An 18390-nucleotide genomic window follows, 5' to 3' on the forward strand; every position below is an offset into this window, starting at 1 on the left:
CCTCATGGGCACTCTAGGGTTCATGGGAAAAGCATCTGCCCCTGAGACTCTAGATAGTATTGATCCACAGCCAGGGACATAACCCTGGATGTTCCCACAAGTCGAGAGCTAGCTAGGTAGTAAGCAGTGAGTGTCTAGTCCTCTGCCTACTAGCTCTGAGAAGGTGCTGCCACTTCTGGATCCACCTTACATTGCCAAATCAGATTTGTGAAGAAAAGTCCAGAATTTGAAATCTATTTTTAAAGTGCAATACCCAAGGACATATTTTATAAAAATCTCTGGGTGGCCTAAATAAAACCGGTCTATAGGTTTGGTTGGGCTGCATTCTCTGCTCTAGGGAAACAAGACCTTAAATTCCTTACAGCTGGATAGAATAATCTGGAAAATAAGACCTTTACTTCCCTGATTCCAGTGAAGTCATGCCCTTAAAAACCTCTAACAAACCCTTGCCCACATCTGCAGCTTGCACATGCTGGTGTACCTTAGTACTGGCATATGAGACCCACGAGACATACCTACCTGGCCCTGAGTGGGCATACCCCCAAGAGGGCATACCCAATGAAGCGCAGGGTCAGTACACAGCCACCTCAGATCAGTGATCTCCTAGGCCCTACACATTTCTTTACCAGGAGGTCAGTAAGGCCAACTCCCTAAGCCCCCAGGGCTTAGCTCTAAAGGCCAACAGAGCAGCCTTCTGCATCTAGCAAATGCTTGGAGTGTGCAGAAAGAAACAAGCCAGGTTTTAATTAAGGATACAAGCACCATGAAAACAAAAAGGATATAGGCCGCTTACATTGGCCTTGTAGTAAAAAATGTGTGGGCCAGCAAACTCAAGGCACATCCTGGGACCCTCCCTTCCTGCCCTAGGAAGGACAATAGGTTGGGGTGGGAGGGAAGGAGGTTTGAGATTAAGATTATGCCTACAAGCATTGTGTGAGATAGTATCAATTACTTTGAAGCCCCCAAATTGGAGGTCGTAGGGGCCTGGGAAAAGGGAAGGGGACCTGCCTTCCCCTTGGGGGAAATATGCTTACCACTTGGTAGGTCTGACAGGCCTCTAAGGCACAGGCCGGTAGAGTGTGTCCTGTTGTACAGGTGCTGGGTTAGGAGCACTGTGGGTTCAGATGGAGCCCCATCTGACTCAAAAAGTGGAGGTAGGAGAGAGGACAAAAGAAAGTATGCCACTTCCATAACATCCCTTCAAAAAACCTGAATGGAGTTAGTGTGGTATCTGACTTTGTATGATAAAGTTCCAGAGGGCATTGGGCATCAGTTCACTTCAGAATCGATCTGGCAGGCATCTCAAGGTTCAGAAATCCTCTTCACCAGGCCCTGGCTGGGGCCATCTGTACTGCTGTTGTGGAATCTGAGTTATGTAGAATGATAGTCTTGGGGACCTTCAGACAAAGGGCCCCAAGGCCTAACCCCCAAATCCTCGCCCCTCCGCCACCAGCACCAGCACCTTTGAGTCCACTGGGAACAGCAGTGGCAGCAAAGTGCCCTTGGCTCTCCTGGCTGCAAGGTCAGCCCTTCAAGGTGCTCCCAGAAACATTGGTTGTTTGGGGAAAGGCCTTCAGCTGCAAGTTCTGCACCCAGTTCCACCTGAGATGGCTGTCAGGACCTGTGTGTGCTGCCTGAAGCCTTAAAGAAAAAAGATGGAGCATCAAGATGCAGGAGGGCCAGATGCCTGGCCCTTGAGGCCTGGGAGGGGCTGAGACTTCTGGGGAGGCTGGGAGGGACCGCCTGAGGTCTAGCTTTCAGTCTTGGAGCAGAGTCAGGTGTCTGTCCCAGAGAGAACTGGATGAAGGCAGACTGGTTGAGTTTAAGGCACTGGCCCTGAGGAAGAGAGCACTTCTCCTCTGTCAGCACATCGGAGCCAGCCCTGCACACCAACCTCTTCTCTGGTGTTTGCTGGGTGCAGCCTTACCCACCAGGGCCCAGGGTCTTGGCCATTTACACTAGGTCTCTGGGTGCTAGGTCAGCTGCTCGTACCCTGGTCTCTTTCTGTACAAACAGAAGTGCTGAATGAAGAAGACAACATCAAAGAAGATGGAGAAGACGCCAAGTCCAAACTTGGTTGGGTCTCCGAAGATCAATGTCCATTGGTCTGTTAATAGTCAAGGGGACAGAATCTGGTTTTAGGTTGGCAGTTCCTGTGGCAGTTGGCACATGTGGGGTTGTGGGGGTCCCCATTTGCCCAGGACTGCAAATTCTCTAACTGCAAAGCCCCTGGGTGAGTTTGTCCTTGTAGGCTGGGATGAGCTTGGAATCCCCAGGCTGCTGGGAGTAGCTATGGCTTGGGGATGGGGGCAGTGGGTCCCAAAGCCTGGCCCTACCCTGTGTCTACACCCACTGGGTGGGGGCAGCCTGTTGGCTGACTCACCATTATTGTAGGACTGGAGGAACATCTGAAGGAGGCTGAAGCTGCCCCCTGTGAAGTCCAGGAGCACATTGCCAATGCTCCAGCCCGCAGTGCTTTTGTAGTAAAAGTTCATGTAGGCCTGGGTCACACAGACAAATGGAGGGCTGTGAGGGGGCTGGATGGCTATGCCTTATGTCTGCCACTCTAAACAAGGGTGGCTCTGATTCATCCCACTTTTGTGCCCAAGCCTTGGCTCCAAGGAACATGGTGACCTTTAGGCTCTGACAAGCCTCAGCCAAAAGAACAGTCTGGGTGGTCCTGGGGTTTCATCTGCAGGCAGGGCAATTGAAGTCCTTCCTTTCACTCCAGCACCTCCCAACTCATCGGAGGGAGGGAGGGAGAACAGCCGCTGCCTTCTCTACTCCTACCCATGGATGAAGCCCTATCCTGGTTTTCCAGCAACTCTGATTCTTCTTCCCATCTCTAATGAAGCTGTCCCTGTATTCAGCATGGACTTGTGCTGTGCCTTAACAACACAGGCTGGGAGCCTGGCTTCCTGGTACGGAATACCTACTCCATCATCAGAGCTATTACCTTGGGCAAATCACCGAGTTCTCCTTGCCTTAGTTTCCCCATCTGTAGAGTGAAAATAACTCCCATCTGAGCCATGCTGGGCTTCCGGGGCTCCTCTTTAATATCCTAGGTCTAGTGGGTTTTGCTTGGACATTCCCTTCTTCCTCCTGCCTAGGCTCCATAGCCCTCCTCCAAACCCATGGTGCTCTTTGGGCTTCCTTGACTGGTACCACATGGGAGGGAGGTCTTGGCCTCTTTGGTGGTCCTCTCCCAGTCAGGGTCCATATTTGCTGTTACCTCTGCAGTCCCAGATGCTCCTAAATGTCTTCCACTGGGGCTCCCTACCTCCCAGGGCTCACTAGTTTCCATTGAGGTTTTCCACCCTAGTTTCCTTGCCCTGGCAAAAGCTGCCTTGGGAGCAGGGCCTGAGCTTAGAACCTCTCACCTCTCACACTACCGGTCATATGATAATGCAGCAAGGTCCTGGAGTACCTGTGGAAAATACTTGACCAGTGTGACAGCGAGCTTGATGTAGGAGAAACAGAAGAGAAATTGCAGCCATGTGGTTGCCCCAGCTGCAGCCACAATCATGGTGATGAAGGCGAAGAGCCACAAGAGTACCAGGAAGCCGATGGCGGGCCGTGACACACGCTGGCTGCCTCGCTGAGGATGAGACAAAGAGGATGGGGCTGTAGATAGGGGCACAGGGGCTGCTGCAGGATCTCAGGAGGGGATGACCATGAAGGAGGGGTGCAGAGTGGGCTGAAGGGGAGAGCTGGAGATGGAAGCCTGGCATTGACATAGCCCATGTGAGGGAGGCCTACACTGAGGCTATGTTCAATGAAAGGTGGGATGAAGGATCCCTGAAAGATACCAGGGATCCTCAGGCTCCATCTGGGACATGGAACAAGTTGACACTTGGGCTGGGATGAGGTCCCAAGCTGCCAGGCTGTGAGATCCCATCCCCAGCACCAACTTTACCTTGCAGTCTCCAGTTTCTATCTACTTTTTGTTTCTGCTTTGCAAAGCTGGGTGGCCTCTAAGCTCATTCCAAAAGGAGTGAAGGGTGTTAAGGATGTAAATTCCAACACCGGAAGCCCAGCAACTCATCCTAGCCCAGGTTTCGATTTATTCTATGACCAGATGGAACCTCTTTAATATCTAGTGGGGTTTGCCTGGACATTCCCTTCTTCCCGGAATCTGCCTTGACCCCAGCCTTTCTCCAGACATGGTGCCAAGTGGGCCTTCTTCACCAAAGTTTTACAGCCAAGGATAAGAAAACTGAGAAGGTTCGTGAAGACGGGGGCCACACAGCCCCTGTGTGGGCCCTGAACAGTATGTAAAGAGAACTCACCAAAGGAGGTGACACACCACAGGGAAATGAAAACAAAGCTGTCACTTCAAGGGTTTTTGTGCCCTTCCCTGCTGAGACCCTTAGACTCCAATGGGCCTCCAACAAGGCTGATCCTAGGCTCCTCCTAACCTCTGTGGAGCCAGCTCTCCAGGTGGCACCCTGAGCCCTGGTCACACCCATCTGCTTATACTTCCTCTCAAATGCTCCTCAGCCTCCAAAATTCTGTCCCTTCATGGGGAATGACAACCCCATCTTCCTCTTTAATAACGCAGGAACGTCATTCACCCTGGAACCACAATAAGAATCATTTCCTCATCACCCTCCTTCCCTTTCCTCCCTGGCTGGCTTTGGGCCTCTACTCTGCCTCCTGTGCTCCCTGCTCCACACAGCTCTCAGCCTGATGTTTTGTCACAGCTTTTCTCTGAGTCCCTCATAAAAGACTTTGGAGCCCTGTGGGCTTGAACTCACTAGGTGTTCTCTGTGCCTGGCACAGGGCCTGATCCATTATCCAGGCCTGGGAAGTAGATGCTGAATGAATGTGTTTCCTTTCTGGGATTCTGCATCTCTATCCAGTGGCAGGTAGGAATGGCAGGTGGCATGTGGGTGGGTTGGGACGGGTGTTGGCTGGGATAGCTCCTGGTGGGCCTGGCTGCCAGGCCTCATCTCTCACCTCATACAGGCAGCACTGCATGATGACAATCAGGGTGAGGGCGACTGCGTGCAGGCTGAAGAAGACGTCATTACTGTCCACAGGGTTCACGCCATTGGGATATTTGATGAAAAACTGTTCCTGTTGAGGGTGGGGAGAAGCTGGGAGGTGAGAGGCAGGTAGTCAGTAAGAAGCTTGGACAAGCCGTGGGGGACAGGCAGTATCATACCTTGATGTAGGGTATCCACAGGAGGCCGATGTTGAACACGCTGTAGGCCACAAAGCCTATCAGGTTCAGGGCCACAAAATCAAAGCTCAGACCAATGACACTGCCAAGGGCAAAGAGATGCAGAAGGGAAGGGTGAGACCTGGGAGGGGACAGAGTTCCTAGCGGGTGAAGTGTGAGGAGAACACTTTTCTTTGATTCTTTAACATTCCACAGTCAATGCCACCCAACCCCTGTCCTCTTGGATGCCAATTCCCTTCCTTCGTCACTTGCTCCTTCAGCCCTGGCTCCCACAGGGGATCCTGGAGGCCTCCTGCAGAAGTACCTATGCCCTCACTGACTCCCTGCTATGAGGCTCCCATGGCTAGGGTTACTGTAGCAGAGCTTGTGTTCTTGCTGCATAAAGATGCACCCCCAAGCCCGCTTTCACTTTTGTCTTTAAAAATCAGGTGGGAGTGCTTGGTCCCCAGGACTGAAGGATGAGTGACTTGACACCTCAGTCTTCCAGGGCTCTGGAGGTTTGGGTGGGCTTTTCCCCTACCCAGTCCATTCTTAGCTGAGAAGCCCATCTTGTTGCTTCCACAGGGAGGGACTGAACTGGCTAAGGGACCAATGCTCAGCACTGGAATCCTACCTAGGCTCTTAGAGAGGACTTTCCCATCAGGACAACTTTCTTGAGATGGCAGACAGAAAAGAGCAGAGGGAAGAGTGGGAAGCAGCACCAACTGCAGCCTCACTGGGATGCCCCTTCTCACTACCCCACAGGCCTTCAGGCAAAGCTTAGAGGGTTACCTCTTCCGCCTCCAGTTCTTGATCACCTGAGGGTAGAAGGAGATGGACCAGGCCACAAAGTAGATCCACCCAATCACCTGGTTTATGATGCTAATGGTGTTACTGCGGATCACCAAGAAGCGTATCCTTGGGCTAGAAAGGGATTTGGGATGTGATGAGCTAAGGCTGGGCTTCTGAAGAAAGCCCTTCTGCCCTCTGCCCAGCATGGCCTCCCTTTCCTCAAGGCCCATGTGGCCAGGGAGGAGGCCAGCCTACCTGGTTGCATTGGAATGATTTCCATGCAGAAAAACAGTCACTTGTCCAACATTTTGAGAAGTCACTTGAAAAGAGGAATTTGTCACTCCGGGAGGCACTTCAACCTGTTAGAAAGACTTAATTTGATCTGAGGCCACATCTAATTATTTAGGGTCTCACCAAGTGTCTTACACTAGCCTACAAATGAGGGAATGAAGAGAAGGTCCATCATAGATGGTCCCTATCTTCAAAGAGCTTGCTGAAAAAAAAAAAAAGCAGAAACAACCACTTCAAACCCCCTACATCTCTGTGTTTGACTTTGAGCAGAACTATGGACTGGTCCTCAGGGCCTTCCCGGGCTCAACTCTGAGGGAGGGTGGGATGACTTTCTTTCTCTCACTACTCATGTTATTTAAGCTCTGATTTCAGTCTGATTATCTATAAACTGGAATAACACAAGTGACTATCTCACAGGGTTGCTGTGAATGATATGATGTCCACAAAGCTTCCAGTACAAAGCTTGACACACGGCAAAACAGTGAGTGCTTCCTTTCATGCTGTACTCTGACAGTTGTGTTACATGTATTTCCATCATCATTAAGACTCCTTAAGATCCACAAGAGGATGTCTGTCCCACCCTTTGCCGGTTGCCAAGTGAATAAAACAAGAGGTGCATATACCAAATGCTTGGCAAACATGAAGATTCTTAACCACATTTCTGCCTAACGTGCTGCTCCAGGAAAATGGACTTGGAGGCCTGCCTGCAACATCTGCTCTCAATCCCCCCGTCCCAGGGTAGCAGGGAGCAGGGTGATATATCTTTAGTGAACCAAACTGTCTCCTGTGTCCTCAATCTGTTTGTTCCCTGGGTGAGACCTACGGTCTACCCTCAACCCATATAGTTGGTTCCATGGAGATACAGCTCCATGGATGTTAGCTGATAATGGCTCCTTAATAAGGACCCTTGAGGCAATGGCTTTTTGGTTTTAGCACCAGAAATAGGGGACTTTAGCAGGACAACCACTTCAAACCCCCTACATCTCTGAGTTTGACTTTGAAATGGAAATTTGATGACATGCACCACTCTTAGCTCTTTTATTTTCCTGTCACTTCATTTGCAGTGCTGTTTGTATATTTGTAAGTGGTCATTAAATCCCTTTGGAACTAGGCAGGGAGAAATTGGTGAAATCAGAAATCAACCAAAATAAGGCAGACTGAAATGATTAGGCCCGATATTTTATACTTGCTGGTATTGCTTTTAATCCTCACAGTGTAGTCAAGTCAGACATTATAAATGATCTTGTGCTGTGTCCTGATGAATGACCTTATCCAAGGCTCACAGAACAGGTTCCTAGACAACCCAACTCCCAGGTTCTAATCAGTGGCTTCTAATGTCACTTCTAATGGACAGGAGTGGTAAGAACTGGATGAGGAGGGGCCAGTGAAGCATGAGTCTGAAAAGTGTCTGTGAAGGTCATTTGATACAAATGGCTTGTTTGACTCCCACTGTGAATTTTTTTCCTAATAAACTGAACTGTAACACGCATACCTACCGAAAAGTACACACATCACAGCTGGATGAAATGTCTACAGACAGAATGTACCCAGCTTCCAGATCAAGAAATGAAACAACACCCCAGAAGCCCTATTCCACCCGCTTCTTTGGTCTCCTGACCCCAAGGGTAACCGCTGACACCATATGGTCACTTTGTTAGTACTTTATATACAATGAATCTGACAGCCCATGATTTTTGTGTCGGTCTTTTTAGCTTGATACTGTGTGGCTTCCATTTACTTTAAAAAGAGGATTACTCTTATGTAGATGTTTGCCCTAAACTAAGTAGTGTGTTCCTCCCAGAGTCTAAATGAGATCTGTGGATGAAGAATGCTGCTTAGATCTACTATTGGAACCAGCTGCTCTTCTTGTACTGCTTGCTGGCCCTGGACCCTTGGTGGCAGGAAGCTGTGAGAAATGGCACAGGCTAATGCCTTATCAGAGGATCAAGGTCTCCTCTCACATAGGATCCCTTTAAAGGGACACTCTGAAGCCCCTCTCTCAGCAGTGCTGCATTTGCCAGATTCTCCAACTCTTGAGATTGATCATGTTTCACTACTGTTTGCATGCTGGACCTCACCGCTGATTTTGCTGTCCACCTCCACACCTCCCCGCCATGGCCTCAGGGCCTTCCAACTCAGCCCTGCATCCCTCCCTGGCATTGTGAAGGTATGACTGACAAATAAAAATGGAACATATGTACAATGTTAGCTAATTAACATATCCAGCATTCTTTTTTGTTGTTGTTCTTGTTGTGGTACTAGGGATTTATCTAGGGGTGCTCTACCACTGAGCCACATCCCCAGCCCTTTTATTATTTATTTTGGGGCAGGGTCTCACTAAGTTTTCCAGGCTGGCCTTGAACTTGCTATCCTTTTGCTTCAGCCTCCCAAGTAGCTTGGATTATAGGCGTGTGCCACCATACCCGGCACTTAACATTTAAAATCTCTTAACAGTCTTCCATAACAGTCATGACTTCCTTAATAATGGGGTATGCTCTGATTTAACATATTAGGCAATTTTATAATTATATGATCATTATAGAATGGATAAATACAAGTTGAGATGGATAACTTGTCACTATTCAGGATAATCTTATGGGACCACTGTCCTTTATGTGGTCCTCTGTTGACCAACAGGTTATTTGGTGCACGACTATCATAATACCTTATTATTAACTATAGTCATGATAGATCTCCAGAAGTTATTCATCCTAACTGATTTGTATTCATCTTGTTTTTTAAAAATTAATTTATTTTTAAATCCTTATTTCTCCTGAGTTGCTATCTCCCTACTCTTCTTCTTCTTCTTTTTTTTTTTTTTGGTACCAGGGGTCTAACCCCTAAGCCAACTCCCAGCCCTTTTTATTTTTTGAGACAGGGTCTCACCAAGTTGGTAGGGGCTTCACCAAGTTGTTGAGGCTGGCTTTGGATTCCCTATCTTCCTGCCTCAGCCTCCCTAGCTGCTGGGATTAAGGCATGAGCTAAGACGCCTGGCTTGCTGCCTCCCTATTCTTATCTAGTTGAGTGGAAACTGGCTTACATCCCTGGTAAGGAGGAAACAAGATACATACAAATAGATAAATACATAAAGCTCTGAATAATTGTTACTATTATCCCAGGCAGCCTCTGGAATTGGGTTTTACAAATGATATCCACTCAATAGTGTCTCAGAAGAGAGTTTCTTAAACTTTTTTTTTTTTTTTTAAGAGTAAGTATACTTTTTTTTTAAAGTTGTCAATAGACTTTATTTATTTATATGCAGCACTGAGAATTGAACACAGTGCCTTATGTTATGAACAACTTGGCTGGGGTTGTGGCTCAGAGGAAGAGTGCTCGCCTAGCATGCGTGAGGCACTGGGTTCGATCCTCAGCACCACATAAAAATAAAATAAAGGTACTGTGTCCACCTACAACTAAAAAAATTAATGTTTTTTTAAAAAAGTTTCATAAACTTTAATGTGGACCCCAATCATCTGGGGACCTTGCTAACATATACACTTTGAATCTGGGATAGGACCTAAGAGTTTATGTTTCTAAAAAGTTATTATTATTTTTGTGGTGTTGGGGATTGAATCCAGGGCCCCAGCATGCTAGACACTCTAACACTGAGTATAGCCCCAGCAACTGAAAGATTTTTTCCTTCCTGAGCCACATCCCCAGCCTTTTTATTTTTTTACTTTTGAGACAGGGTCTCACTAAGTTGCTTAGGGTTCTGCTAAATTGTGGAGGCTGGTCTCCTATCTCAGCCTCTTGAGTAGCTGGGATTAAAGGTGTGTGCCACCATGCCTGGAACAACTGAAAGATTTTTTAAACAAGCCTAATGCTGCTGGTTCATGAATGTTCTTGAGTAGTAAGGCTTTAGAAAACTATCTTAAGAACTTCTAATTCTCAGAACCACTTTTGCCTCTGGCTTCTTCCTATCTCCTTCTTAATCAAAGTTATATAGCATAAAATGCTCATCCCAAAGAGATTAGAAAACAAAAGTCACAGATTTTTGGAATGATGAAACAGGGACAATCTAGGTGACCCATAGCCACAAACTCTTAATTACAACAGGTTTTGTTATTTAGCATTTCCCATTAGTTAGATCTGTTACTTACTTCATCAGGGAGTTCAAGGATAGTAATATTTTTTGAATGAAATGTGATTTCAAAAGTGATCACCAAGGTTGCATTTAATGGCTGCCTGTGGAGGACAAGAGTCTGATTATTGCTGAGAAATTTGACACTGTGAAATCTCACCCAACCCTCTGCATTTTGCACCAGGCCTTAATTTCTCAAGTAACCAGGAATAAGAAATGCTACGTGCTCAACCCTGAGGGGTAGAGAGGTGAAATCCCTGCTCCTTAGGTGTCTTCTATCTTTACCAGAAAATTAGATGTCCCTTCAGGGTAGGATGATAATGTGAGAAGGTAGCAAACTGACTGTGAATGATTTGGGAGACATCTAGAGATGTATAAGATAGAGGCTCCCTGTGGCAGTGGGAAAGGCTTCCCAGAGAGGGTCAGATCTGAGCAGGATTTGGTTACAAAGTCAGAATCTAACTGAAGGAAATGAGGGCCCTTGGGGAGCAGCCCATAGGGACCTCAAATCTGGGTGTAGAGGCTTGGAGTTAATTGAAAGGCCAGCCATAAGCCACTTAGGGACTCTAGAGGGGATGAGTTGGGGATAAAGGATGACTTGGGACATTTACAAGGTATGGACGTGCAGGAATGATAGGAATTGGAAATGAAATGGCAGGGCTGTAAGGGAATCTGGGAGCCACACCTCCCAGGAAAGGTAAAGAGAAAAGGACAGGGTTCCAGATCTTCAACTCAGGGCATCCTCACAACTGGGGTGCATGAACAGGGTGAAGTGGCTAAGGGGACAAAGGGAGAGGTGGGCTCTCTGGCACAGTCTAGACTAGGTCAAGACCCCTGTGCCTAAATTTGAAGGGGTCAGCAAGTAACAGTCTCTGACAAAGGCCAAGCATGAGCATTGCAGGAGTGGGATTATGCCATATGGTCACTTCTGCTTTTGGAAGTAACCTCAGCAGTAGTTCAGCTTCTTGCCCCTTGACCTTCAGGGCTCTCCTCAATATTTAGTCTTGGAAAGGGTCTTGAAGTCTGGAATCGATTGCTCATTACTCTAGAACTCTCCACATGGGGAGAAAAGGCTTGTATCTCTGGGAAGAAGCACCCCTTCTTTTTCCTCCTAGTGGAAGGATTCAGTTTGGGGGTCCAACTCGGATCCTGCTCTGCAGCCCAGGGCTAGTATCACTGTTGTTTCTATGGCTTATCCTCCAGCTAAGAGGCAAGAGCATCATCTCTGAAATACGAGTAGACTGAACCACCAGTCAGCCCTGACCTAACTGTAGGGCCCATCCAAGTGGGGCTGAGGACAAAAATGGGCCTGACAACTTACCCCAGGGTGATGCTGACGTTGGTTGAACTGCCATTTTCCAGTTTCACAACGGGAGGCACAGTGAAGCTGACAGTCGATTCTGGAAGGATCCAAGTCAGTGACATGAGGACATGAGTCATTAGATCAGAGTGAGAAGAAATAGGCAGAAGAGCCCCTGACCTCTGACTCACTGACAGTCCTATTTTCTAAGTGAAGAGAGGGAGATACTGGAGGCTCCATGAGGGGACTGGATACATGGGCCTCATTATGCTCCTTCCACATCTGTTGCCAGAGAGAGAGACAGAAGGTGCCATAGGCCAGAGCAGGAAACGCTGGAGCTTTCTCCCCAATTCCCTCTTCTGACAGGCTCTGAGGGCCTGAGGCTTAGTTACCTGGAGGCAATTTACAAGCGGAGCTCCGAAATTACCACAAAGGAATTCATGCCACCATTTGGGATTACAAATGGTGAATGGGAACCACCTTTTCAGATGGATAACACAGGGGTCTCTTCTTTATAAGGTTATATAATCCTGAAGAACTGGTCCAGCTCCTCTCTGCAGTCTCAAGACATGCATGGGGCCCAGCTAACATGGTTTTAAAGAACCCTTTTACAATCCCTTACTGACTCAGCTTAACCCATGCATGGATCCCCCTCCTGAAGCTGGCGATAAGGTAGTGACTGGAGAATAGTTAAAGATACACATTTTTCATCATAAAGGATTTCTTCTTGGCATTAAGATGTTAACTCAAGATAAGGTAGACAAATAGGTGCTTCCAGGATGAGGGAGGAAGCCTATTTGGGTGTTAGAAAATCACCTTGGGAAACTGGGTGTGTAGTTAAATGGTAGAGCATGTGATTAGCATGCAGGAGACCCTGGGTTTAATCCCCAATACCAAACAACAACAACAACCAAAAAAATCACCTTGGGAGGTCAACTACCCCAGGGTAGTTTGGTCTCAGAACATGACCAAACTTGCCTCTTCAAGCTCTTCTTGCGTTCTTCGGGCAGCCCACCTCCTCATCCCTGCCCTTACCTCCACTCCAGGTGTGCTTAAAACATTATGCCATAACCTCCCCATCTCACCTTTCCTGTCTCACAGACCTTAGGGTTATGCAGTCCAGAGGTCATGATTATGAATCTAAATTGGGATGGGAATGGCACCCAAATGGGAGAGCAGGTGCTCAACTCTGATGAAGATGGTTCTTGTAGGGGTAGAGTCTGCAAGCAGGGCCCGGGTCTCCTCTACCTAGACTCCTTAAAGGCAGATAATGAAGAACCGAGAACTAAAATTTAATTCAGCTTCCTTTGTTGATTCTCCTTCTTCAATACTCCTACCTGGTAGTTCTTCTTCCCCTGCCTGGACACCTACAGGGAGAGTCACCTCATCTTCTCCAAGGTGCTCAGGCAACCTGAAACTCACATTTCTGGGTCCAGTTCTGCTACCTGGAGCCTCTCTGACCACATCTGAGATGACTTCTCCCTCTTAGCCCTTCATCTAAGAATGTGGATGGAGGCTGCCTCCAGTCTGAAAGTCCCCCAGCTGAGATGCCCACTGTCTGTGATCTACAGTATCCTCTTGCCTGGCTCCCTCAAGTCCTTGTAGAGGCCAAGCTGCTCATAGTATGTTGGTCCCTCTCTCTCTCTCTCTCTATTTTGGGTACTGGGGATTGAACTCATGGGCATTGAACTCATAGGCACTTAACAACTGAGTCACATCCCCACCCTATTTTGTATTTTATTTAGAGACAGGGTTTCATTGAGTTGCTTAGTGCCTTGCTTTTGCTGAGGCTGGCTTTGAACTCATGATCCTCCTGCCTCAGCCTCCTGATCCACTGGGATTACAGATGTGCGCCACCACGCCTGGAGATCGCTCTCTTAACTGTAGCCTCAGAACCTGGAGGCAATTTGGTGACTCTGTCCCACATTTTGTTTTCATTCTCACTGCTCTGATATAATTTCAATTTAATATATATGCTGCAGAAGGGAGCGCCACTGCTCTGATACCTGAGGCTTTGTTCTGGTCTTACAAACAGGGGTGGTGCAGTTCATTTTACCCAGAACTGAGGACCACACCAGATAAGCAAGTCCCAGAATAGGCCACTGCTCAGGACAGAGGTACTAAAAGTGACATCAGGCAGCTAGCCATACCGCTAGGTACCTAGGGCTCTTTTGGAACAGTGGTCAGAGTGAGTGGGAGGTCCATATGGTCTTAGATCTTTCACAGACTTTGCATGTAAAAGGAGGAAGTTATGAACTCTCAAGGAACCAGATCCAAGAATGTTTATGTCCCCCTCACTCAGCACCACAAAAGAGTGCAGTATTTAGCACTCTGAAATCACACAGTTCCACCCTGGCTCTGACTCTTCCTAGCTATGTAATCATGGGTAAAGTACTGAACCTCTCTGAGTCTCCATTTCCTCATCTGTAAAATGGGGGAAAATAGCAAGACCTATCTTAAAGGATCCCTGTGAAAATAAAAGGTAGAAATGTTTGTAACATGCTTTCCACTTGACCTGCATATGAAATAATTATTGGTTACTATCATCATCATCATTTTGAAACTACAGGACATTTTACCCCAAGATAGGATGCAGCCAGGAAGCTGGTACCATAACCTGGAAAAGTACATCTTACTCTGGGGTGGGAGCCTCTAGACACCATATCATAATTATCAAAGGAGTCACAGTTAATCCACTTCAGTTTTCCCTAAACAGGCTCTGTGGTTTTTTTTTTAAACTAATACTGGGACCTCTCCTGCTCTTCATCTAATTTCATGCCAGCCACTCCACTATATTCTTAACTCCCATTTTGTAATTATTACAAGGAGCAGGCATTTAATATAATTTATATATTTATTTTTGGTACTAGGGATTTAATCCAGGGGCACTTTCACTGAGTTACACCCTCAGCCCTTTTGAGATAGGGTCTCATTAAGTTGCTGAGGGCCTTCCTCACTAAGTTGCTGAGGCTGGCCTCCAACTTGGTATCCTTCTGTCTCAGGCACCCAAGTTGTTGGGATTATAGGCATGAGTCATGGTGCCCGGCTCATTTATTTTTTGATGTGGAAAAGGGAATTACTTATGTGTTGATTTTGTCGTGTTGGGGATTGAACCCAGGACCTTGTGCATACTAAGCAAGCATTCTACCAGAATGCTATATTGCCAGTCAGGGGTAGGTATTTTTTCAGTCCTACTTTAGGTATGAGAAAGCTGAAAATTCTCAGAGGGAAGGTGTCTTGCCCATATAGTTTAAAAATGGTGGGGGCAGGAGTCAAACCTGGAATGGTCTGATCCAAAGTTCAGGTTCTTGCTGCTGGGCTGCACTGCCTTAGATTCCACCCAAAGAAGTCAGAGATAAATACTCTGGAGGTCACTCCTCTCATCTATAGTTCTAAGATCACTCCTCAAAGCACAGAAGAAGGGTACAGCAGAATCAGAAAAAGATCTAGCTCCAGGTGCTTGATTTTATGGTAACTCACACTGTTCTTTCATAATGACATTCAGGAAAGGAGGCAAAGTGATATAATGGAGTAGAGATCCTAGCAAAGTCTTAGCTTTGTTTTATTCTAGCTCTGAATTCTACTCTGTCTTGGCCTTAGTTTCCCCTCTATATAACTGGAGTAGTGGAAGCTTAGTTTTCTCTTCTTTCTTAGCTAAGGGAATTTATTAGCATTACTAAAAGGAGGTTCAATGTGCATGCACACATGCACTCACACTCTAACCTTAATTCCAGAGAGCCATTCTCTCAATATGGCTGGTGTGAGGCTCTGGCATCCCTACTGAGAAACAATGGACCTCATGATCAGAGGGACCTTGCCCTTTTCACAAATAAATTATCAATAAGATGTGACTACAAAGTAACATGACCAATATTTAACAAAGCTGATCAGATGACCACTGTTTCCTCAGAGATTAAAAGGCTAGATAATTTTAATGGTACAACCATTACGCATAGCTCTTAGAAAATACATGCAGGGTTGGCATGGTTTGTACCAGTTCACTTGAAATCTTCAGTCAAGGATTTTTTCTTTTTTCACAGTGCTAGGAATTAAACCCAAAGTCTTGTGCATATTAGGCAAGCACTCTACCACTGAACTATATCCTCAGCCCCTTTAATCAGGGATTTCAAGATGCATCTGCATTTATTTATTTATTTATTTATTTATTTATTTATTTATGTGTGTGGTGCTGAGGATCAAACTCAGTGCCTCACACATGCTAGGCAAGTGCTCTGCCACTGAGCTACAGCCTCAGCCCCAAGATGCATTTGCTTTTTAACAACAGCCAAGTTAATGATCAAAATAATGGGTCTGGCACCTGTGGAGTGCTAAACAGAGCTTTTCATTGGATGGAATTTCAGAAATGCTTTGCATAGTGGGAGAACAGCTAGAATTGACACAGTACTCGAAGGTCCCTCCTACAAAGACATGCAAACCCTGATACCAGCTGCTTCTCTGTGGTCCCCCTATCCCTGTTAGCTGCTATTCCCTGGTCCTCTGATACTCTCTAAGGGAAAGGTTTTAGTTTATTACAAGGTAATGTCAGGAAGACTCCTCAGGTGTCTGTATCTGGAAGGATCAAGTACAATAAGGTGGCCATGTCATTTGGCTCCCCAGTGTCTCCCAGAACACTGACTCTCTTGGTGAGGTCCATGGGGTATAAACCTAAGTCATTATTCACAGATATTATCTCAGCTTGTTGGAACTCCACAGTTTGACTTTGAGAACCACTTGTACAGTCTGACTTTTAAGAACCAACTGTTGACTTTAGTGATGTGGAAAGGGGAACAGGGACCTGAGAGAAGAAGGACAATTATTTTTGGACGCATCTGGCTCTTTGTGAAACTCCTGGGCCCCAGAGCAGACCATGTGGCCGAAGGGCAGGCAGATATACATGGCCTGGACAATAGTAGACCTTCGGTGACAAAGAGGACAGGTTACTCACTGTTTGTTTCTCTTTTTTAAAAGTTGATGACTCATTTTTAAACTTACCACATTTCTCTACAAGCTTCAGGGGGAAAAGGATAAAAATAAGCAGCCAATTCCTTATCATGTTCCTTGATTTTGCAGAACTAGGAAGAAAAAAACAAACAGTAAGAGAACATCATGTTAAGGATGAATCAGCTCAGCTTTAGGTAGATGCTCCCGGAATCATGGCATGGAATGGCCCATAAAGGACTTTCACTTCACATTTCTGACTTCATGGGTTTTGCACCACAACCTCAGAGAAGGGGATCCTTCTTTCTATGAAGAAAGAGGAGGTCTTATCTTTCTTTGATATATGGGGAAACCAGCTCAGAGCAGCTTAGAGGGTTATGTAAAGTCCCACCCTGAGGAAGTGAACACAAACTTGAATTTTTCCCTCTTCAACTGCTTTTTGCAACCTAGTTAACAGAAAGAAAGAATTCAGTTTTATTGTCTTAGAGTTTTTGCTCCCCCTGCCCCTCCAAAAAACAAAACAAAACAAAACAAACAAACAAAAACCAGTTTCTTCCTCATTTCACAGACTGTCTTGAACACTTGGTCAGCAAAAGTCCTTCATCCCCAAAGGCTGAGACACTCAGCAGGAAGGATTCCAGGAAAGACAAAAAGACACTGATAGATAAATTGATTAAAATGCTTAAAAGTCAGATTGATAATCTAACTATCTAATCTCACTATCACATAGGATTTAAATGATATGAGATGTAAAGCATGCATTCTCGATGGGGGCTACAATTGGTTTCTGGGGATGTTGAAAAAAAACAACCCTAAGATATTGCAATGCTTTTTGGTCCTCCCAAGTGCCCTAATATATAAACAAGTACAGTTTATCAGCACAATTAAAATCTGAAGGTGGGAGTGGGTTGACAAGGGTAAACAGATTGAGAAACAATGATGTAAAGCAATTACTACTGTTCCCTAGGGCACCTAGCAAGCTCTCACAAGGGTTCAGCTGTCCTCCCTTCTTTCAGTTTGAGAATCCCAGAGGGCAGGGTCGGGATTTCCTCCTGCTGACTGCCCCGGAGCCTAGCACTGGGCAAATTAACAGGAATTCCTGGAACGGTCACCTCAGCGTCTGCCCTCTTCAAGTGATCTGCACACCCAGATTCTAGCGGCAGCGAAGCAGAAGGCGGGGAAGGGGACTGAAGCACTCTAAGGTAGAGCCATCCACACACCATACCGACAGCCCAGTGTCCCAGGTTCCGCTCACCACCACCCGAGTTCTCCCATCAACGTCAGGTCTGTCCGGTGTCACCAAGCCAGGACTGGTGACAGGAGATGGAACCCAGACGCGGCTAGGGGGGCTGGATCCGCGGCAGGCTGTCCAGCCGACGTGCTGTGCCAGTCTCTAGGCCTTAGGGGGTCCGCCTGGGAAATGGGAGGCTGTCCAGGTCCTGCCGACTCTCACCTCAGAGAGCTTCCTAGGCTCCGGGGACCGATCTCACCGTTTGCAGCAACCTCGCGCCAGGTGCCGCTTGGGAATGTACCCGATTCCCGGGGCCGCTCAGACTTTGTGTGAGGGCGGGCACAGCTGTCACCTGACTTGAGCCACCTGACTTACGGAGGCCAGATCTCCGCGCAAGGCCCTCTGGAAGTTGTAGTTTTTACGTCTCAGCAGGCCAGAGCTGGGCAGGGTTAAGGGGAGAGCGAAAGGCCTTGGCAGAGATGAGGGCTCCCGTGTGAAGGAAAGTCAAGCCATTTCTCTCGGAGCCTGCATGGTTTACAGGTGAAGTCTGTGCTGCTTCAGGGAGAGAAGCTGGGTCAACCATCCAGTCCCCG

At 46.9% G+C, this 18390-nt stretch overlaps 1 protein-coding gene across 3 annotated transcripts; it reads right to left on the bottom strand.

Moving 5' to 3' along the window:
- Positions 1–708: 708 nt before the first annotated feature.
- Positions 709–18363, bottom strand: Ctns (cystinosin, lysosomal cystine transporter). Of its 3 annotated transcripts, XM_077110589.1 has the most exons (12): positions 17822–18363; positions 16621–16700; positions 11650–11728; positions 10348–10432; positions 6212–6315; positions 5957–6088; positions 5168–5267; positions 4960–5079; positions 3428–3598; positions 2384–2501; positions 1993–2107; positions 709–1641 (listed from the first exon to the last, which is right to left on the bottom strand). In XM_077110589.1, exons 1-12 carry the CDS (start codon positions 17839–17841, stop codon positions 1524–1526), a joined length of 1242 nt encoding a protein of 413 aa, XP_076966704.1. In that variant the 5' UTR covers positions 17842–18363; the 3' UTR covers positions 709–1523. The 3 variants fall into 3 exon arrangements, with proteins under 3 accessions (XP_076966704.1, XP_076966703.1, XP_076966702.1); XM_077110588.1 differs by lacking the exon at positions 709–1641 and having other exon boundaries at positions 1687–2107; positions 18020–18363; XM_077110587.1 differs by lacking the exon at positions 709–1641 and having other exon boundaries at positions 1687–2107.
- Between the last annotated feature and the right edge of the window lie 27 nt (positions 18364–18390).

This window comes from Callospermophilus lateralis, chromosome 11 (assembly GCF_048772815.1).
Source record: "Callospermophilus lateralis isolate mCalLat2 chromosome 11, mCalLat2.hap1, whole genome shotgun sequence".
Taxonomy (NCBI): Eukaryota; Metazoa; Chordata; class Mammalia; order Rodentia; family Sciuridae; genus Callospermophilus; species Callospermophilus lateralis.

What these genes read in the sequence shown, in the direction of transcription:
- Ctns (XM_077110589.1), bottom strand. Translation starts at nt 17,841, where the DNA reads ATGGGAGAACTCGGGTGGTG. An exon ending in GAAGCTTGTAGAGAAATGTG is followed by an intron (nt 11,729 to 16,620) that starts GTAAGTTTAAAA and finishes GGATCCTTCCAG; the next exon opens with AATCGACTGTCAGCTTCACT. An exon ending in AAGAACTGGAGGCGGAAGAG is followed by an intron (nt 5,268 to 5,956) that starts GTAACCCTCTAA and finishes TGCCCTTGGCAG; the next exon opens with TGTCATTGGTCTGAGCTTTG.